Source organism: Panthera leo, chromosome B2, assembly GCF_018350215.1.
Source record: "Panthera leo isolate Ple1 chromosome B2, P.leo_Ple1_pat1.1, whole genome shotgun sequence".
In the NCBI taxonomy this organism is placed as follows: domain Eukaryota; kingdom Metazoa; phylum Chordata; class Mammalia; order Carnivora; family Felidae; genus Panthera; species Panthera leo.
In genome coordinates this window covers 33478397-33500571 of record NC_056683.1, presented here as the reverse complement: position 1 = coordinate 33500571, position 22175 = coordinate 33478397, and the positions used below count along the sequence as shown (strand labels likewise).

General features: G+C 50.5%; 1 protein-coding gene across 8 annotated transcripts in view; it reads right to left on the bottom strand.

Moving 5' to 3' along the window:
• The window catches only part of ANKS1A (ankyrin repeat and sterile alpha motif domain containing 1A), a 179091-nt gene that overhangs the window by 25518 nt on the left and 131398 nt on the right, over positions 1-22175 (bottom strand). For all 8 annotated transcript variants that reach the window (XM_042938509.1, XM_042938507.1, XM_042938511.1 and 5 more), the window contains 2 exons: positions 7861-7927; positions 2554-2660 (listed from right to left, as the gene is read on the bottom strand). In XM_042938509.1, coding sequence (XP_042794443.1) covers positions 2554-2660; positions 7861-7927 — 174 coding nt within the window. The remainder of the gene's footprint in view (positions 1-2553; positions 2661-7860; positions 7928-22175) is intronic.

Below are 22175 nucleotides of genomic sequence, written 5' to 3'. Positions count from 1 at the left end.
CCGGCCCCGGTCCTGACCCTGACCCCTCCAAATCAAAGGCCCTTTCTGCCAGCAGGCAAGAGAGTATGAATAAAGTTCAAGGTGCAGTGCTTATCCAGCTCAGTCATCACATCATAGGAGGAACAACCCAGAACAGGAGGATGTTGGACCTAGACAGGATAAAACGCCAGAGGCCATGACAGAAAGTCTTCAGTTTTCTAAAGGGTTTAAGCGTGTTCTCTGTGGCCCAAAAGACAGAGTCCACAAGGACTCAGACTTTGACTAAGCCTGAGCAATGCAAAGAACAAGTGGCTACTACTTTGTAAGGTGGTGGAATTCCCTGTCGCTGCAAAGTATGATGGCCGAGATTGTCTGGAAAGGAAGGCACAGGTGATTAGACCACATGATGACAAAGTCCCTCCCACCCCAACAGGGAGGAGCTGGACCCTGTCACAGGGAAATTCTACAGCAGTGCCTGGTCTGTGAAACACTCTTAGTGTCCAGATGTTCCTCCTACCTCGAGAGCTTAGCTCTCTGGAAGCTACTCATGCATCTTGTAGAAGTTTCCAGGGCATTTCACAACGAAGAAAAACATTTGCAACCTACTGAAAACCAAACTACACGGAGATATACCATAGCTAACATGATGGAAATTATACCATATGCAACGAAAAGAATGTTTCTCAATAAAAATGCCCTTTCTTGTGTGTTTTTTTCCTTTTTTTCCGGTTGCTAAAACAATTAGCCTTACAGTCCATCTGGCAATTTACATGTAATTACCCAGGATGCTCTGCATGGCTCCTCAGGCCACTCTAGCTACCGGAAGTAATGTGCTCAAGAGAGGTGCGATCAGCATTCCTTCCTGTACAGACTCCACCTGCCAGCGCCCCGCTGGAACTGAGACAGCAGCGATGAGGAATAGCTCGTACCCAGGGCAACAGGAGAAGCCTGGAGGGCCCTGGAAATACTGAACTGCTGGCCTCCCTCCATGAGTGTCCTTCCCCCAAAGACAGACACGTGGTCTAGCAGAGTCCCTGCACCCTCCGGGATGGACATTTGGCTCAGGGCCAGATTTACCAAGATGCCCGCCTAGCTACTTTCTTTCTGGGTGTGAGCACAGGAAGGGGCAGGGAAACAGTTTTAAAGGAGTCTTGATGTTCAACAGTTGGGAACCTTACTATTTCCAAAAGTAGAAGAAGGAGGGGTGAGAAGTTAAGAGCTCAGCCTCTAAAGTACTGAAGCACAGGGAAGGGACAGCCCGCCTCCCTTGCCTGCCTGCCTGCCAGCCAGTCTGGTGAAGGGGTATGCTCGGAGAGTGAAGGCCCCCCAACACTCAGCACCAGGGGCCAAGTGCCCCAGCTTGCTGGTTGAACCACCACCTCTACCCTGGGTTTGTCGGCCTTCCCCCAGGAACATGGTAAGTCAGGGGTTAGGTTATAAGAACCATAAATATACTCAGTTAATGTAAGAAAAAAAATTGCTATTTAAAAACCCAAGACTTTTAAAAGTTGAAAAGTAACGGCCCTAAGCTGGCTTTGGAAGGGTGGCCCAGGTGAGGCGGGCCTGTCCCAGTCAGGGTCCCTCCCGGCAGCTCCAGGCTAGCACCCTGGGCAGGCTGCTATTCGGTAGGCACAAAATGCAGCCTCGTTAGTGGGAACTCCAGAGGGACCCACACTGGAGACGGGAGCTCTGGGCCGACTGACCCCCGCCCCTTCACCTCACCACCTCCTGGAGGGGTTCCAGGAGAGGAATGCTCATGGGTGCCCGAGCCACTTTCTGGACTGAAAGAAGATGCACTGGATCCTAAGCCCAAGGCCCCAGCCAGGCCCCACTCCACAGGGAGCCTGGGGAAAGTCACCCGGATTTTTCTTTTTCTTTAACACCTCGTGCTTTATAGGAAGACAACACAAAATTATACCTCAGAAAAGCAAACAATCCTTCCAACCACCAATTCAGCCTCTCCTCTGGGTCATCTCTGAGGTCACGAGTCCATGAGGCTACACAGCCACATTCCCCACCCTAGCCGCTCAGCCTGGGCTGGGCTGGGCAGGGAAGAGGCCTTCCTGCTGGACCAGGCTCCCTGCTTCAGCAACTACCTGCTTGATGGCACCATTCTGGGGAATAAAGGAAACTTCTGGCATCCAACAGAGATGGGGTGGAAAGTCATCACAGGGGACCTGGCTGTCCTGTCCACCAAAACTCCCGGCGTCTGATCCAGAACAAGACCCGCCTTGAGGCCTCACTGCACGACATATGTTCTGAGGTCTGAGAGGGAGACCAGCAAGGGGCAAAGGTCTACAGTCAGGGACCCTGCCTCTTGGGATGCAGACTTGCAAAGAGCTCTCCCCATAGAACCGTTTCTGGGAGCAGAGTTGAGGGAGACCGAGTTTAGAAAGAAGGCACATGACAGTCGGCTGACTTCCTGGATGTCTGAGTCACTTCATTCAGCTCTTCGCTGGGATACGGGGCTACGCACTGTTTAGCACTCCAGCAGGGCCCACGGGAGACCAGAGAGGCGCGTCTCCGTCTCCGCCGAGCTGCACCCCGCCCCCGAGGAGGCCTGCGGGCACTTACCAGGAAGCGGACATCGTCAAAGCCATTCAGAAGCAACTTGCTCTCATACTGCTGCAGCCCAACCGCCTCCAGCCACTCCCCGACGCTCTGCTCCAGCGTCCGCGAACCTGACGAGAGAGGAATCGGCAGACGCTTGAAAAGGGAAAACCCATTAAGGCGGTAGCAGCGGCACTCTGAGGAAGACAGATGGCACTGCCACATCATGGTCATTACCATAAAGCAGCCAGACTATGTACAAGAGACCAGAGAGCAGAGGACCCGCAGCTCCTCTTCCGGGTGCAGGCCGAGGGCAGGTGGGCCCGGGCCGCACACCCACCCACCCCCTCAAGTCTGAGCTCCTCCAGGGCTGCGGTGGCACATGCACGGTCTCTGCCCACAGGTCAGCGTTCACACTGAGGTATTTCAGGAAGTCTGTTCCCACGGGCACTAGAGGGGCTGGGGGCTCCTCTCATCCATGCAACTTCTGGAGCCCCCGCGGGGCCGTGGGCGAGGGACAAGTCCTGTGACCTTGCAGCACAAACCGGTCAGGAGAGAGCACGCGTCTTCATGCAGCTGAGGGGCACAGGCACACAGCGAGGGCTCCGGGAGGGAAGCAGCGGCGGCTGTTCACGGGACCCAGCACATGCAACACAAGCAGCACAGAACCCGGCAGGGGGAGAAAAGAGACTTTTACTTGTTTTCCCCCAGCAGTCCCGGAATAAGCAAACCATGGCCACTGGCCCTTTGTGCTCAGAGGCTCAAGGCAGAGGGGGCCGAGTGCTGCGCACGGGCCGGGGCCCGGGGCCCGGGGATGGGGCTCAGGTGTGGCCCTGCTGTGACGGCGACATCGCGCTCCCCCGGGCTGCACGGCCAGCAGGGCCAGGGGCCCAGTCCACAGCTAGACTCTGGCGGCTGGCGAGCGGGGCGTCTCCCGCGCCAGGGTGCTGTCTGAAGTGCTGCCTTCCCGGGCCGGGCTCTTTGGCCGGGGCTGGGCATTCATCTTCCTCTTCTGATAGTGGCTGTTCCTGTGACTCGCCTGCCTGCTCAGGTGGAAAGCAGGCAGGCAGATCCAGTTCTTGGCTAAAGACGACAAAACCCGACCCGATGAAAGAAAGGGAAAAGGGAAGCGGTCCTCTGTCAGCTGAGCTGTGACGGCTTAAGTCTATTCACATTCGGCGCTGTGCTCTCTCTGGCTGAGTGACACAGACAGCAACGGTCTTCCCAGGGTCTCCGGATCCTGATGTTCTCCTCTGAGGGCCGGCAGGGAAGGGACGACATGTATCTGCTCTGCTCCTCGGCCGGACGGGGGGGCGGGGCGGGGAGGAACAGAGTTCAGCCCTCCCTGCCGACCTGAGCGCCTAGCCCCCACCTACTTCTCTGGTTCTCATGGGCAAGAACAGATGATAAAAGAAGGAAAAAAGGGAAAGGGAGGAAAAAGAACCAACTACAAAGACATCACCTCCAGAGAACTCTTGACACGGTGAAAGTCATTCTCTTGTTCTCGGCACTTTCTGCCCTTCAAGGCAGGCCAAGGCCAACTGGCTTGGTTATCTGGGAGCCCCCGGTGACCCACTGTGCTAGGCTCCCCCTCCTCTGTCCTCTGCAGAGCAGCTGGTGGTCAGGGACCCGGTGGCCTCCCGATGCACGATGCAGCAGCACTCCAAGACGCTGGGTCCCCTGCCCTTGACTGGGGCTGTCTGCTCCAGGGAACCTAGGCGGCGGGCTCTCGTATGCTCACGAAGTCAAGTGTCCCTGGCTGCTGATTCATTCCTGCTTGTAATCCCCCAGCCGGGCAGCTGTGGTCCTGCCTGCTGCCGGTGGATGTGTGCGCTCACAGAACCGCAGCAGAGTGCTTTGTCTGGAGGCTCCTGGGCTCCACGCTGCCTGCTGCCGGCCCCACAGCCCTCGCTCGCTCTCATAATGTCTGGCCCTCCCCTTCTCCCCTCCCCACCCTCCTCCCTTCCACGCTCAGGAAAATACATCAGGGAGCGGACATCGGAGCAGAAGCCGCTGCTGCCTCCGCTGAGGGAGAAGGACACAGCAGCACAAGCATCACAGCAAAATGACAGGCTCCCCAGCATCTCCTGTCGGCCAACACACATGCGTCTGAAAGGCGGAGACGGGGAAACCCTACCTGCAGCTCGAGGGGCTGGAAACAGCTTATTAAGGAGAGAGAAGGCACATTCCTATAGTTTTGGCCAACAGTGTCTCGGACAGCCAGAGAAGGGGACAGAGGAATGACACCGCCCTGAGGGCACAGCCCACAGGTTAAGCGACCCCCTGCTCACCATGTAAGAAAGACCGTGCCTCTCTGCCAAGAGAATAAGCCATGTGGTGTCACAAAAACAGGTGACCAAATAAAGACATTATACCTAATATTCCTCAGGTGAGCAAGCACACTCAGCAACTCGGGAAGGGACTTCTCCTGGGGCCTGCCGGAGCCCCGGAGAGAAGCGCCAGGCCCAGAGCAGGCCCCTCGCTATCTAGAGGAGGAGGGTATGGGAGGGGAGGCACCAAGGAAAAGGGGAGCCGGGACCAAACCCCAAGTACAGCCATGAAGACAGAAGAGGTCACATGTAGAGACAAAGACCCAGGGACCACATGTCACCCCCTAAACATGCTGGGGGACACCGATAGCTCAGCAGGCTGAAGACGGTCCTGGCAAAGAAAGGGCTGTGTGTGCAGGGAGATCAGGCCCCAGAAGGAGCCTGCACTGAATGGCTATTCAACAGCTAAAGCGGCTGGCTTTAGCAGAAGAAAGCAAATGATCTCTTGCGCTCCACAGACAGGCTTTTGTGGAAAGCAGCCAGAGTGGCCGGGGCCAGTGGGAAGGCTTCCCCTCCCTGGACTCCTCAGAGTGGAATGAGTTGTGAAACCTGTCTGTTGGGGATTCGGGTAACTAGCTCCAGTGCTGGCAGCTCAGGGTCCCAAGGTCCAAGACGAGAGTAAGACTCCAGTTCCATACTGGGTCTCGTCCTATAGAACACGATCCTCTGTGAAACCAGTCACGCTGAGCAATCCTGTGCTTAGTTAACAGCTGCCTGCTGGAAGGCCTGCTCCTCCTCCCAGGCTGGCAACCCCAGAGCCCAAGTCTCTCCTAGATCCAGAAACCTGAGGACAATCTGAACCCTACACGTGACCATTCAAAACAAGCAAGAATTCTGCTCTGGCCTGAGCTGAAGGCTGGTGCTCCCTGAGGTCCTGGGGAAAGTCCCGTCCTGACCTGTCAGATAGAAGACAGAGCTCATGGGCAGACCTGAGTCTACTTTCCCCATGCTTCATGGCCTGGCAGCAGTGCAGACATAGCAGGCTGGGGACTCTGCAGCATGAGTGGGGGCACCCTCTGTTCAGGTGGCTGTTCTCGTGTGCCCACCCTAGACGGTCCTACGCCGCTGTATGGAAGATGGTTCAACTCAGCAGTGCTAAAACAGGACTGTGTGTCGGGACCCGGTGACCTAGGGGGGAAGCCAGGCCAACTTTCACCACTCACACAGGTTCGTAGGGGTAAGAACTAGTGGGTGGGACCACCAGGGCCAGGAAAGAGCTCAGTGTCATCACTTCCAAAGAGAAGGGCTCTTGCAGAAATGTGTTTTCCAAAGGTGCTGCCACATCTCCTGATTTATCAAAGTTGAGATACTGACCCAAACTCTCAAGCACGTGCATTCCTTGGACATACAGGGGTACAGGCAAGCAGAAAGCTGCTTCAACCGAACGGACTGCTATCGATCCCAGTCCTGGCTGTCCCCCAAGCACGGTTTTGGAAAACGGTAATGGTGTTTGTCTCAGTCCTGAACATCTACTCCCAACAAACATTTGACTCTTGATGAAGGCTGCACACAACAACAAAGAGGGAGGCTGTCTGTTCTCCAGCACGTGGAGACAGAGCCACAAACGCTGAGTCAGAAGAGCCACCCCTGCAGACCCCAGCGTAATCCAAGACTGATGACTACGATGGGCCACACCCAGCTGGGCCCTCTCTTGCTAAAAGCCAGGGAAACAAGGCTGCTGGAAGGTGGCTCTGGGAACCCAATTGGAGACGTGGTGGAGGGAGACAAGCAGATGCACCTCCTCCCTAGGTTTTTTGATACGGGTAAGTAATTATTTCATGGACAAAAAAAGAGCCTATCTACCATTTACCTCTTCTGCTCAAGTATTTGTATATATTAGTCATTCCCAACAGACCTATGAGGTAGGTACTATTATCCAAAGGTAGATAGGGAACTGGGGCTCAGAGAGATTAAGGGACTTGCCAAAGACCCTCATACATCCAGAAGCCGAATTTGAACGTGGGGCTGAGGCTCCAGAGCCCATGCAACTTTCACAAGCACCACAGCCTCAGCAGCTCCCTTCCCCCAGTGTGCACACTTGTCCCCACCCATCTGACTCCCTGATAGGGCCAGAGGAACCAGAAGTGTCACCTGGGCTAAGAGGCCAGTCCTGCATGCAGCCTCCTGAGTGAGCGAGGAAGCCCTTCCCTCCAGCTGGAGAGGCATTTCCTCAGGGATGGTGAGAGGCCAGGCCTCACTGAACTGACTCGGCCCGGGTGCTCTGGTGGCAGAGGGAGGTCTGCAGGTGCTTGGGGGATGGGGCATGAGACTTGCTCTAGCTAACAGGTACCTTTAGAAATGTCCCCTCACCTAAGAAAGTAATACAACCACAGGTCTGTTATCAAGGAAAACAGCTCAGATATGGCCTCTCTAGCTCCCTGCTTCCAACAAAGGAAATCAAGGCTGACCACACCCCTAGGGCTTTGAAAAGAAAAGAATGCCGAGAGTAGCAGTGACCCAGGATCAAAACGAGTGACTAAGTAAATGGAAAAATGCAGAGACAGACACAAGGAGGGACAGCAAAGCCAACCCCTCCAGGTGATGCAGGCTAACAGTCTGAGACCACCGAGCCAACCCAACGCTCTGCCACTGCCGTGGAGCAGCCGAACGAGAGCTACTTTCTCACGAGGGGTAAGTGCCAGAGTTGCCTGGGAAAGTGGACAGACCGAAGCCAGAGTGCACTCCAGTTTAAACCAATCGGAGAAAACCTACATTTACAAAAATACTTCTGGACAAGTGACAACTGTTAACTTAAAAAAAACCTTCTCAATAGGTGGCCTAAAATGCAGTTTCCCCTCCAACGTGTAAGAAGAGCCCTCGCCCTACAATAACAGCTCGATGGGCCATACAGATACGTGTCTGAATTGCAGGAGCAGGACGCGGGCAGAGGCTGACCTCTCTCACCCACCAAATGTCTGTCTTCTGTGCCAGAGGAAAAACCTGGGCCAGAAAGGAGCCAGAGGTCTGTGTTCCACGGGAAAGCGGCTGCTTGGTACGATACCTGAGATCTTCTGTTGTTCCTGAGAAAAGTCAATCCCTTCTCCAATAGAGCTCATGATTTTCTCAATCTGAAACGGAAGAGAGAGGAACAAAAAGGAGAGGCTGTCAGGCTTCAGTTAAACATTGCCGGCTCACTATCAGTGCACAGGGCAGTTGGTGTGTGTGGGAGTGCTCCAGGTCTCTTCCAGATGATTCCAAGGTCCAAGCGCCAACCTGCAAGGGATCAGAACTCTTTGCTGCTCATATCAAGAAAGGCCCTTCTGTGGCCACAGCCCAACAGGGACTAAAGACACGCTCCGAAAGGAGGGAGTGGGTAACAACCTGGGCTCAGCTGCTGGAAATGCCGAAAAGTCTTCCTTCCAAGGCATTTATATATCCCTCCTGCAGCACTTCCCCCAGCCCAGCAGAGACTGGACAACAGCAGGCCAGACCTGGCACATTTCACTGCTCACACCAGAATTTAAATTCCATGAGAGTAGAGACTTTGCCAGCTTGGTTCCATGTGACACCCCAAGTGCCTAGAGCAGTGCCTGGCAAGTCCTAAGCATTCAACAGATAATTGGTGCTGCCTGACTGCCAGCTCTGAGGTATGAGGACAATTTTTAGAACTGAGACAAGAAGAGAACCTCAACATAGGAACCTCTTAGAAGTGAAAGTGAGGCAGGCGTATAACTCTGATTAGAGGATCTTTTGATGCAGACATGTACCCTTCCTCTGGACCACAGCAGGGAGAGCTGGTCTCAAAGCATCCGATGTCTCCAGCATTGCCCCCTGTATGGACCACCTGTTCCAGCCATCTGGCTTTGGTCACCCTGAGCCAGAGCCAAGCCCCCCACTCCAGGAAACCTGGCCAGGGGCAAGACAGGGCAGCAAGGAGGCGGACACCTTCTCTTCCTCTCCTCCTCTTTTGGGATGCAGTGATAATGAGCTCATTCATGGCTCTTTTTCCGAAAAGAATGTTACGAGAACCTTTTGTACCAGGGCTTGGATGCTTTTTCCTCTAAGTGCAAGTAAGGAGCCTGGGTCTGACAATCAAAAAAAAACAAAAACAAAAACAAAAACAAAAACAAAACTCCAAAACACAACTCTCCAGCCAGCTTCCAGCTGGCAGACAAAGACAGCACATTTGACAGCGGGCAGAAGAGCACAGAACAAACACCATCCTTCCCTTTGCAGCCGGGAGCTGTGGCTATTTTCCTCCAGCCACAGAAAACTGCCTTTTAACACACACTGTGAACTCCATCCCTGAGCTCAGCAAAAGCCAAGGGAAACACAACACGTCTGACCTGTGGAGCAAATGGAGGTGTGCCTCTGCTCACCAGCCCCACAGCCCAGAGGCAGGCACGGAAGCGGGCAGCGCCACCGCAGGTCTGCCCTGTCCCTTGAAGAAAATGTCTTCCTCCTTCCCTTCCTAATGCATCATTCTCTTTGGCCTCCGCATATTTCAAGAACTGCCTCCTTCAACAGGCAGCCTGGTGCCGCGTGGGAAAGACCCACACGGACAGGCAAGCACTTTCACGCTTTCCCAGCTTCAGTGCTGACTCTACAAAAACAGGGATGGGTCTTGGGGCGCTTGGATGGCTCAGTCGGTTGAGCGTCTGACGTCGGCTCAGGTCATGATCTCACAAGTTCGCGCCCCCCGTCAGGCTCTGTGCTGATAGCTCAGAACCTGGAGCCTGCTTCCTATTCTGTGTCTCCCTCTCTTCCTGCCCCTCCCCCACTCGTGCTCTGTCTCTGTCTCTCAAAAACATTAAAAAACAAACATTAAACATTAAACAAAAACAAACCAGGGATGGGTCCTGCCTCCTGTGAAGGGTTGTTGTGTGGATTAAAAGTAGAGCTTACGTAGAGCATCTAGCCAAAGGCCTGGCTCACAGAAGATGCCCGATAAAAGGTTCGTGTGCTTTCCACTTCCCCTCTTAGAGCTCCATTCAACCTAGTAAAAACCTAGTTAAAGTCAAAAAAAAATTTTTTACTTGTATTTTTTGACAAGTCATACATCCACAAGATTCAAAGTTCAAAAGATACAAAGGTTATTCAGAGAAGTCTCCCTGTGCCTGTCTCCCAGCTGTCTGGCTCTCCTCCCTGCAGGGAACCAGTGTAACCAGTTTCTCAAGTGTGCTTCTAGAGCTGTTCCAGCCACATGTAAGCAAACATATGAAGGTATTCTACCCCCACACTGACAAAGGCAGTCTATATATGCTGCTCTGCATCTTGTTTTCTCTATTTAGTAATACATCTTAGAGTTCTTCCCACAGTTCATAAGGACATTTTTTTTTTCTTTTTCTTTTTAATAGATAAGATATGTCACCTTATTTATTCAACCAGTCCCCTGGTGGTCACGTATGTAGTTTCCAATCTCTTCTCATTCTCAACAGTGCCATGAAGAACACTGTTCTACATACATGTTTGTACACATGGTTCCCTCTTGAGAGTTCTTCCAGGCACAAAATCTTGAATTAGCAGCAGGGACCCCACGGGTCGTGTAATGCCAACTCCCACCCCATGTCCGATTTTGCTAAAGACCTTCCAGAGATAAGGCGTTAGGTGATTATGATGATCACTGACTCTCCCAGTCAGTTCGCCTTATATGCAGAAAGTGCCAATTTATAACATCTGTCTTTTTACAGATTGAAATCTTTTTTCTTCTGACTTCAACCCACTGGTCTGGTTATTGCCCTAGAATACCTCCTCTTCCACAGGAAAGGCTTAGGGATATTTGGAGACAGGCCAAGCTGCTCCCCCACCCCCAGGCTGCACTACATGACACATCAGTGCCCAGGTCCCAAAGCCTGGGCTGTCCAGATCATAGAAGCCTCCAAGCTGGGCAAAGAGCAGGCACTCCATAGATATCTGTTGATGTGCTTTCCTTTTCCTTTTCTCTATTTACAGGAGAAAAGCAGGGTGCTCGAGATGAGAAAACTTTTCTCTGCATGGGGGGAATGAATGGGTCCTTATCCCTGGAATGGCTCCACCAGGCTATGGATCTCTCTTCCAGGCCAAAGAGGGTGTGTGTGGGAGAATCACCACTGAAAAGGCCACGAGAGTTGGAATAAAGCATGTTTTACCTGCCATTTTGCCCCCTTGGGCTGGCTTGTGTTAAACAGGGAACCTACTGAATGAATGAAAGCCGGGGAGGGAGGGGCCCATTTACTTAAGAGCTAGCAGAGAAAAAGCTGTTTTCCCAAGGCATGCAGAGTGTCATGGGTGGAAAGAGCTGAACTGGAGGACGACCCCAAGGTAGCTTTTAATATAAAATCAAGTCATCTATGGTACCTATTTCATGATCATCATAATCACCTAACACCCAAAGCCACAGTTGACCTAACCAATCAGCATCTCCTGGCTGCCCAATTCATTGGCCCTTTGCCAAAGGGCCTTTTGAAATCCGAGTGAACAGAGTTGAACACCCTGCTGCTTCTTTGCTCTGTTCCTTCCTTCCTGCTGGCCCCAGGAGTCACCCTCACACCCACTACAAAGGGCCAGGAACAGCCCACGTTTCCACAGCCCACCCTCTGGCAGGGTATGCAAGGACACTCTCACAACTATTTCATTGAAACTGTACGTGTCGCTGTCCTGTGAACTGGAGTAGCTAAGTCACGCTGAGAAGATTCTAGTTTATAGAGGAACTAGGAGTACTCGGCAGTTTACTGACAGCTTACAACCCAGCACCCCTTCCTGCCTTGGCAAAAACACAGGGCTGGGAGGAACATGGCAATGAAAAGGTCCTGTTTGGGCAGAGACCGGCAGGTGTCCGCCCTGACACCATAAGCACAGAGCTGTCTGGGACTGTGATCTTCCCCAGGGGCTGGGGAAACAGGGAGGAGCCGGATCTCCTCTCTCCCTGCCACACCCTCCAAGGCCCTGAACCAGCAGAGGGAGAACATGGTCATTCCAGTCTAGACAAAGAGGAGCTGACCGAGAAAACAGACACCATTCTGATCTATATACTTTGTGTAGTTTAACCATTTAGGCTTGAGTTAAAAAAAAAAAAAAAAATCTGACTAAGCTGTTTTCTCAGAAATGTTCTGCATCTCAGGGGACAAAGCAGGCAGGTGTAATGTCCTGGAAGGGCACAGTTCAATATTCTCTTTTCTATTGTTGAGGTTCAGTGACCTTTTGGGGGAGAGACGGACAATGGTCACGCTCTAATACTGCACTTCACATAAACTCTATAGGGAACTTATATTTGTGTTTGGTAAGGCCTGAGCATTATCGACATAACGGATACATGTACCTTAAAAATGCTTGGAAATATTCCATTTTCAAAATATACTCAAGGTTATTCTATTTAGACTCTCCCCTCCTGCCCCCACCAGGGATGTATGAAACATATTCCCCATGTGGCTGAAAACAAAAATAACTCAAACGCTAGAGACACCGCTGCTTACATCTTCTGACATGTGCTTGTTTAGAACACAGGATTGTGTGGTGCTGGGTGGCTCAGCCGGTTGAGAGTCTGACTCTTGAGTTCAGCTCAGGTCCCAATCTCACAGTCGTGAGATCAAGCCCCAAGTCAGGCTCCACGCTGGGCACAGAGCTTGCTTCAGATTCTCTCCCTCTCCCTCTGCCCCTCCCCTGCTCTCTCTCAAAAACAAAAACAAACAAAAAAGAACACAGGATCATGGGTGGTGATATTCCGTATACAGATAAACAGGTCTCTATTCCCTATCACTACACCCTGGCTTTGGGGAACAAGTCAGATTACAACGGACTTTTCAACGTGTATCAGGAGTGATGGGAGGGAGAAGACAGCTGTCGGGGACAGAAATACCTCTGTAGGAACAGGAAGTCCACCTGAGAAACCACAAGCCTGGATCCAAGGCCTGTGTGAAACCTCCCTTCCAGAAGGTGGTACAAGTTACAAGCAATGGCTACGTTCAGGGGCTCCCATTTGTAGTCAAGTATCAGGAGAGCAGTTATCAGTCTGGTCAACATGCCCATTAGGTGGGGCCTAACATAGAGGAAGGAGGGAAAGGGATCACCTGCTTCCTATTTTCTTTTGGTGCAAATGGGAACATGAAGGGAGATGTTTCTGCAATTCACCATTGACTGAATTTGGCTCTTGAGGTCAGACATTCCCTCCCAACCCTCTTTCTGCTGCTTGGGGAATTCTCAGTTCCCAAGGACTCTCCCACCAGTTGGAAAATACATACCAATCCCCTTGGGCCCGTACTGCCAGGGCTGGAGACCCTTTCTACCTCTCCTTCTCTGTCCCAATGCTTAATACCTGATTGGTCCAGAAACACACTCTGCTTTGTATCGTTATTTCCCTGATGAACTGTTTTTAGGAGGTGTCCCAGAGACACTACAGAGCCACTAAGGGCAAGGACCCTGTTTCATACTGTCTCTTTTAGATCTCATATGGAGCCATGCACAGGGCTGGCCCACTGGAGGCGGCCAGTGACAAACAAGAACAGCTACAATTTGTTAAATGCCCACATCGGGCTAGTCACCTCATTAATACTGTAAGAGAGGAAACGCAGCCAACACTTCTGGACCCCAGTCTGGATTCCCTGCCCCTGTTTTTATCTGTCTCCAACCTCCCTGGGTTGCGGGCACAGTAACCTCATACCCTACAACTACCAGCTGGCCCTTTCGCTCAGCAATCCTGCAGAGCATCAACTCACTGCCAAGCAAACATATTATCTCATTTTTCAGGTGAGGGAATTGGAGCTCTGCTTCATGGGCCGACTCCCAAACTCCTCGCGGGTGGTACAGCTCTTGCTTCCGCTAAGTGCCGTTGGTGGCAGAGTCTGCTCCCCGGGGAGCTCGAGCTTCCTGCTCTGGGGTACTAAGTGGCAGACCCTCTCCCTTGCTTGGACAGTGCTCCACATTCCTAGGAGCACAGGGCTAAGGAACTGAGCCTTAAGCACCCCAAGTCTCACTGGATGCTGCACGCGTGCCATCAGGTGACTGCTGACATGCCTCCAGCTGGGCAAGGAACCCTGAAGACTGCTGACAGCTGCACTCCCGGGCCCAGAAACCACATAAGAATTCATCACCACTTCTGTCTTCCTGCCTCTCAGCAGCAGACAGGCTCAGCCTGGAGTGGGCTTTGATTCCACGTTGGAAAAAGGGTCACTGACCAGGGTCTGGGTTATTTTTTTCCCCCCTCTCCCTCCGCCCCTGACCAAATCGCACAAGGCCTCAGGAAAGACAGAGATGGATTGAAGTAAATTATTTGTCCTGATTTTCTAACCTTGTCAACTGCTTTTAGGAGAGGGAGGCAGGAGAGGGTGGGGGAGGGGAGAAGAGGGCAGGGAACGAATAAATATCTGCCAACAGACTCAGGGCCGGCCTTCCGAGGCAGAGGCTGCGGTGGCGGCTCCATTGACAATGAGTAACTTCTTTTCCACAGAGCACGCCGCTGTTGGTGGAGGCTTAATTTGTCTCATCACAGGGGGCACACAGATTGTTGCTGTATTTATTGCTGCATATCCCCCCAACTTGAGTCCCCTTTACATCCTTACCTTCCTTCTCAATCCTTCCAGGCTGGGAGACAACAGAGTGGTTCTGTTTCACAAGTGTTTTGTACTTGTGTCACCTCAGGCTCCTGTTAAAGCCTGCATGTTATCTGCCCCAGGCTAGACTCTGGGGGAGGGGCGGGGGAACACAAAGTCCAAGACGCTGTGGCTCCCCAATTCGTTTCCTATCCCCCCTTCCTCATTTTTTACCTTTCACATGCCTCTTAGGTTACTGACTGGGCCTTCCCTGCCCCCCCCCCCCAAAGCAGCTCCCACCCCACTTCTCCCAGCTGGCACTTTCTGACCAGGGACATGCTCCCGACCCACCCACCCACCAGAGATGCGCATTCCCCAGACCCGGCATCACATCTCATCTCACAGGGAGGAAGACCTTACATGCAAACAACACTGGCCAGTGACCTCCGCACCCTGGAACACCCTACCTTCCAGGCAAATCTTTAACTCAAAGCCTCAAGAAACTGCTGAAAGGAGAAAAAAAGTTGGGAGACCTAGATTCCAATTAACTTTATTATGGCTTGCCACATAACTCTGGGTTATGTGCCAAATACTGGCTTTAATAAGTGGGACAAGACTCTAAAAGATTAATGAGGGTTATGTATTTGGGTTCTACTCCAATTTACACAATCTCCTTTCTACCCAGGAGGAGGCTTATTTGGGGGCCGGGGCTGCGGAACGGGGAGGAAGGCACCCAACCTCAGGGAGGCTGCAGGTCTCTAAAATGCCAGGCAACCTGCTTCCTGGACCTTCCTTGGTTTTTCTTTCACTACCACCATCACCGAGTAAGCTTCCCTTGCTCCCATTCCTCCACAATCTGAATTTCATTAAAGCGCCCTGGCTGCACGGTTAGCCTAGCGATCGATTAAACCAGCCCACAGAAAACACTCTAAATTCCCATTCAGAACTGATTTCCTCAGCAGTGTGGCCAGGGAAAGGGTACCACATCCGTCAGCTCCTCAGATTCTGCAGGGGGAACATCTGCCTCATAAGACTAGGGGAGTCACATGCAAAACTCCCAGCACCAAATTACACATACTTATGGTGTGAAAAAAAGATCATATACATTTAATGCAAATACACTATCAGTATCCATCAGCTGCCCTGAGATTTGTTGCAGCTTACCACTCCTAATGGTCTCTGAAGTTATGAAAGAGGAAGTTGGATAAATGAAGTTGACAGAGTTCTCAAAATTCATTTTAGAGCACTAGTTAAAATCCTTCAGAGAAGCCTGTTAAAAAACAAAATTCAACTGAGTAAATTTAAAGATCTAGTTGGCTTTACTAAATGATTCATGAGTTGGTTAGCATCCCTTCTAGCAAGTAGAGGGGAGCTCCAAAGAGCTACAGAAGGGGAAAGACTTTCAAAGGCAGGACAAGGAAGTCAAGAACAGAAAAAAGGACTATTTCAGGTGAGGTCACCTTCCTCTGGGGACAAAAGGGTCTTAGTAGGTAGATTACCTCATCTTCCTTTGGGGAATGTGACAGATTACCTTATGGGTGCTGACCAGAAAATTCCCAGACTGACCTGGTTAAGACTACATTTCTAGGGGAGGTTGAAAGTGCAATTAGATTAGGTTAATTAAGCCCCAGTCTGGTGACCTGGCCTAAGGGACTCCACTTTGGGCCTGTGGTTTTCTTTTTAACAAGCCTTACACAAAAGCGCACACTCTGCATTGATTCCATTCATATGAAGTTCTAGAACAGACAAAACTAATCTATGGAGGTGGAAAAACGTAGGGGGCAGTAAGGAGTGACTGGAAAGGGGTGCGAGGGAACTTCCTGGGTTTATGGCAATATTCTGCATCTTGATAGGAATCTGGGTCACACAAATGTATGTGTCTGTCCAAACTCAAGGAATAGTAGACTTGAGATTTATGCATTTCATTTTGTATACATTTTACTGCCCCTCTTCCCAAAACCCTATGAACATATATCTATCAAACTCCAGTTAATGATATACAATATGGTTAAACTGTTTAGGGATGAAATCTATGATGGCCACAAGTGACTTTGAAATGCATCAAAAAATAACCAATTTTTAAGTGGACTGAGGGATGGAGGGATGGATGGATGGATAGGAGACAAAACAAGTACAGTAAAATGCAATTAACAGAATGTAGGCTCGAGGTGCTGGGTATGTAGGGACCCACTATTCAAGTCTCTTTCAAGTTTTCTGCATGTTTGAAAATTCTCAGAATAAAATCCTGGGAAAAAAATATTTCTTTCAGGATCAAATCTTTTAGAGAATAGTAAATTGTAAGGTCAAAAAGGCTTGAAGTTTCATCAATTGTAATGAACTCTGCTCAACATGCTAATAAGCAGAGACAGGCTCAGCAAAGGAGACAAAGAGAAAGGAATGTGGGAAAGCTGACTTCACCATTATTCCGTGTCACCAAGCTTGTGGGTGAAGGGCCCTCAGCATAGCGTCTCTGTTGTGGTGTGGCTTTCTCTATTCTGGAACCCAGGCTAACCCTGATCTTGACAGTCTGAAAACTCAATTATCAGTGTTCCCAGGGATGAGCAAACCCTGGGAAACTGGTTCGTATTAATCCGACTCAAAAGACACTGATCCCTCCATCAATGACTTACTTCAGCATGGTAAGCAGCACATTAGAATACATGGCTAATGGAATGCGTTCGTATCCTCTAGAGCCTGAAGTCAATAAAATGAGATCAAATCCACCCTCAGAACACTGAGGGAACAAGGTAGAGGTGGGTGGACTGTGTTGAGAGCTTATTAAATTATCTCTTTCCTACTTAGGGAGGTCCTCTTTCCTGAAAATCGAATTCAGGGGCTCACAGCAAGGCACCCTTCTCTTCAGAAAGTACTTTTGATCAACAATGTTGGCACTCGAGCCTCCCAGGGTTGTTAGGTCCTAGGGTTGGGTTCTGTCACTGCGGCACTCTGCACTGAGCACCAGCTCAGTGCCCGCCCCGTGGATCAGTTCATCCTCACAAGCAGCCTGGAGGAGAGCTCTGATTCTGCCCATTTTACAGAAGAGGAAACCAAACGTCAGAGAAGAAGAACAATGTCCATGGTCAGAGCACTAGAAACATGTGACTGTGCCCAACTCATTAGCTTTATAATTCATGACATCCAGCTTCTTTAGGGCCTAGCTTCTACTCTACTAAAGTTCAGAGCACAATTTCAAATATATGGGATAGGGAACACTGAAAAGATTCTGCAGAGTGAAAGAAGGAACAAGGACTTTGGAATACAAAACTTGCATTTGAAATACTTTTTTTTTTTTTATTTTTCCAACGTTTTTTATTTATTTTTGGGACAGAGAGAGACAGAGCATGAACGGGGGAGGGGCAGAGAGAGAGGGAGACACAGAGTCGGAAACAGGCTCCAGGCTCCGAGCCATCAGCCCAGAGCCTGATGCGGGGCTCGAACTCACGGACCGCGAGATCGTGACCTGGCTGAAGTCGGACGCTTAACCGACTGCGCCACCCAGGCGCCCCTGAAATCCTTTAAAATTAGTTGTGGAACCTTAGACAAGTCATTTAACTTCTCTTTCAATTTCCTCTTCCATGAAGTGTGGAAAAATTCCTCACCCGTGGGATCGCTGCTACGGGCAAATTACTCGACCCCTCTTCTTCAAGATTCTGTCTCTTCACAGGAGAAATGGAGACATCAACACAGGGCTGCTATAAAGATGTGAGACCACACACACGGAGTCCTAGCGCAGTGTCTGGTTTCTAGAGGGAGCTGTAATGAGGAGTCTGTTTACTAGGATACTCAAGCAAGCTCTAACTTCTGGGGTGCCTGGGTGGCTCAGTCAGTTAAGTGTCCGACTTTAGCTCAGGTCATGATCTCACAGTCTGTGAGTTCAAGCCCTGCGTCAGGCTCTGTGCCGACAGCTCAGAGCCTGGAGCCTGCTTCGGATTCTGTGCCTCCCTCTGTCTGTCCCTCCCTCACTCACACTCTGTCTCTGTCTCTCAAAAATGAATAAATGTTAAAAAAAAAAAAAAAAAAAAAGACGTGGGGTCTTCGTGTGATTCATCCATTCCTGAAAGACACTGTCCCATAGGTGAAGATACACTTCTTGCTACTGTAAGCACAGAAAGGGAGATTTGCTCCTTCTCCAAAGGCAGTATCTGTCTGCCCCTGTTACTGGGAAGTTTCGGTCCCTGCCAATATCCAGGGGCCATAGCAGTAAAGTACCCAGGAGCGTTGTAACATTCTGCGCTCGGAAAAACAGGGTTGAGCCTAAGAGTCATTTCGTTTTCACGCTGGAACCCACTTGACCCACTTGTAAGTCTTGCTTGCACTGAGAAACGTCTGTGGTCCTTGTAAAAGCACAGATGCCAGGTGAACAGCCCACACAGTCTTACCCCCTTGCTTGTTTCAGTTTATAGAGATTAGAAAGGGTTTGCACTCATGATTCACATTCATCTGGTTCCAAAATAAACAGAATTCTACCTAAAAAACAAGTTAATCAAAACCCAGGTTCCTTTGTTTAAAAAAAAAAAAAAAAAAAAGGACATACCAGGGGGAAAAGGTTTCCTTCTGGCAGAAAATGTTTAGAACATGCTGTGTGAACAATAGCTCACTTCCTGGACACTCAGCTGGAGGCTGCCTCTCCATTCAGGACAAAACGTTTCATGTGAGGGAGGGGGGGGAGGTGACGCCTTTCTACAAGGCAGCTCCTTGGCAGGAACACGGTGGGGGGGTGGCAACCAGAGAGAAAGGGGACAGAGGAGAGGAAGCAGTCTCGGCTCAGGCCTGCTCCCCTCCCCCACAGAGGTAGGGGCTCAGGCCGTGGTGCTGGCCTCACATCCCACACCTCTGAGAAAGCTGGCTCCTGCAGGGCAGGGTCAGCAGGCAGGGAGGGAGGCGGACCGTGGAATCAGCAGGGCCATCTGCAACAGCAATACCACCACCTCCTTTGCAAGTCCGTTAATGACCTCTACCTGACTGACCGAGCTGCACACCATCTATTCCCCCAGTAAACTCATGCTCGCGTTCCCAGCTGGCAGGATTCTCTCAAGCACACCCGCGGGTCTCCTGCTTCTATCCCACCGAGTGTTCCGCTTACCAGGAATTAGTTGGGATCATTTCCAAAACTGGTGTAAGATAGTTGTATATTTGTTGACGAAAACAGGGAAGTTTAATTAAACGTTACATAAATGACGAAACAGGCACAAAAAGAGCAGTCTCTGTGACAACCAAGTAGATGCTTTGAAGAGACTCAATAACAGGCCTTTGAATCAGGTGTTGTTGGAGAAATAAATTATAAAAGGTTCTAAAGGATTCTGTACTCACAAGTGACTAAATTCTTGCTTTATTTTTAAGAAACTCTAACTGTGAGTTTTAGCCAATGACGTTTTACGGGCGTGATTCACGTAATGAAGAGGGCAGAGAACTCCAAATTAGCACGTCAACAGGGGAAGAAAAGGCCCTAATGCCACATCAAAACACTGGGAGGCACACCTATTCGTTTGGGGTTAAATTAAAATGTTTGTTTTTAATTAATTTATTTTTTTAATGTTTTATTTTTTTATTTTTTATTTTTGAGAGAGAGAGGGAGTGCGCGCAAGAGCGAGCAGGGTAGGGGTAGAGAGGCAGAGAGAGAGGGAGGCACAGGATCTGAAGCCGCCAGCTCTGCCCTGACAGCAGAAAGTCCGACACAGGGCTCAAACCCACAAACTGTGAGCTTATGACCTGAGCTGAAGTCAGACACCCAACCGAGCCACCAAGGCGCCCCTGTTTGTGTTCTTTTTAAAAGTGACTTCCTCCTTTAACAGAGTTTTGTAATTAACCAAACAACCCCGTCCCAAGTGCCCATTGCAGAAAGCCCCTACAGGGAGCTGGCAGGAGCGCCTGATAAACACTAACCCCTGTCACAGATGCCAGGAGCCGGGCCACACCGTAATTCACAAACTGCTTTTGTGCTCAGGTAGGTCTAAACCACCAGAGACACAGAACCCCTCTCTGGCTACTCTTTCCTGAAAAGCCGGGTAAATCCCAGCATGCAGCGGCCCTTCCTTCTTCCTCATGGCAGTTCCTGTTTGCACAATGCCTTATGCTTTCACTGATCACTGCCAGGGTCCAGGGCCAACCAGCCACGGCTGTGTAAGTTGCAGATCAAAGGCATTAGCAAGTCATGGGCTCTTCCATTCTATCAACTCAGAGGCTACCTCATGCAAGTCAAATTTACAGCTGCCATTCACTCACACACAGCACTTGGTAACGGGAACTCCTCGCAGCCCAGATCTCAAGCTGGGAGCACAGAGATGGAGTCACCAGGTTAACAAGACCCTTCCCCTCCATGTGGTCCCCTTTACCTACCCTGGCAGACCATGGGACAGGGAGGCAAAGCAACTGGAGTCCTCCAAGTCTCCTAGATGTGTTCTGAAGCTCATGGGCATCCAAGGTCATCCTGAAGAAAAAGCCTGAGCTAGGAACTAGTCTGTGCCCTGCCCCACCCATCAGGGAGCATAAAAAACCATGGGAATGGCATCTTCAGGTCCCCCAAACATACTCTCAGAGGATAAGATATTAAGTACACGGAGGACAATTGTTTTCTGGGTAGGAAAGCAGAGACTAAGACCATGGACGACAGTACACCTGGGATGCCTGACCCTGGCCGAAGGCCGGATGATGGTGCCTAGCTCTTACCCCACCCTACCCACCAGTCTACACTGCTGCTGCTCCTGAGGTCCCAAGCCCAACCCGGGCAGGCCTCTGCCTTGTCTGCAGCCCCCAAATCTTCACCCTGTAATTCCGTCCAGAACCAGATCAAGTCACCTGTGCTCCTCCACGTTGTGTGCAGTCTAACATAAAAAAGTTTCCGGGGTCAGAGCAAGGCTTTATCCTTGGTTTGTCCCTTTGGCAAAATACATAACCTACCTGAACCTCGTCCGTAAATATGGATGATGATACCTGCTTCGCCGTACGGCAAGGGGGTTAAATGCGGTAACACAGGTAGAGTGGCTGGCACACAGCAAGCATGTGATAAGCATTGGTTCCCTGCCAGCACCCTTTCCGGACTGACTGCATCTAAGGTCTTTGTTTAGGATCCTTGCCTCCTGCAGAGGCAGCCGGGCTGTACTATACTAATGCAAACATGTTCACATAAACATAGTCCAAGGATGAGCCCTGGCCCTTCGACACATGCACACCACACCCAAGCTTCTTTTGTATTTCCCAGTGGCGCTCTTAGCAGGCACTGAGCACTGGGAGGGTTCAGTCAATACCCAGTGGAAAAACACACGAAGAGCTTTTAAAGTGATTACATCTGATTCTCAAGGAGGGATCTGTTCAGGACATACATCTTTCTTGGACCTGAGCTTTTTCCCGAAGAGGAAATGACCAGAGGAAAGTGGTGGCACTCCCAGATGTGTGGCCTCTTTCCACCTAAAATTCCTCCAAATGCATCCTCACTGTCTCATTGCTAAGTTCCTGAGTCAACAACCTCTATTATCAGCCCTGTGTTGACCTCAACCACAAGCAACTGTGTTCTTTCCTCTTAAAAAAATGAAATTTTTCTCAAATTCCAAAGGGTATGTTTTATAATACTATGATTTCAACACCAATAATAAATGACCCATCCACAAGCCCACCACCCGGTGTACGAAATAGAACATGGCCACCAAACAGCATGTCTTTCCTAGGTCACTGTCTTCCTTTGTGCTTCTCTGAGGCCACCAGCCTCTTGAATTAAATGCAATCACCCCCTTGCTTTGCTTTGGAGTTTACCACTGACATCAGTATTCCTAAATGATGTAAGTTGCCATCTCACGTTCTTGGCCTAGGGGGTAGGAGCACAACTTGATATCCTCGTATTAGCCCAATAAATTCTGGGACCAGAGCTCAGGGTCGGGCA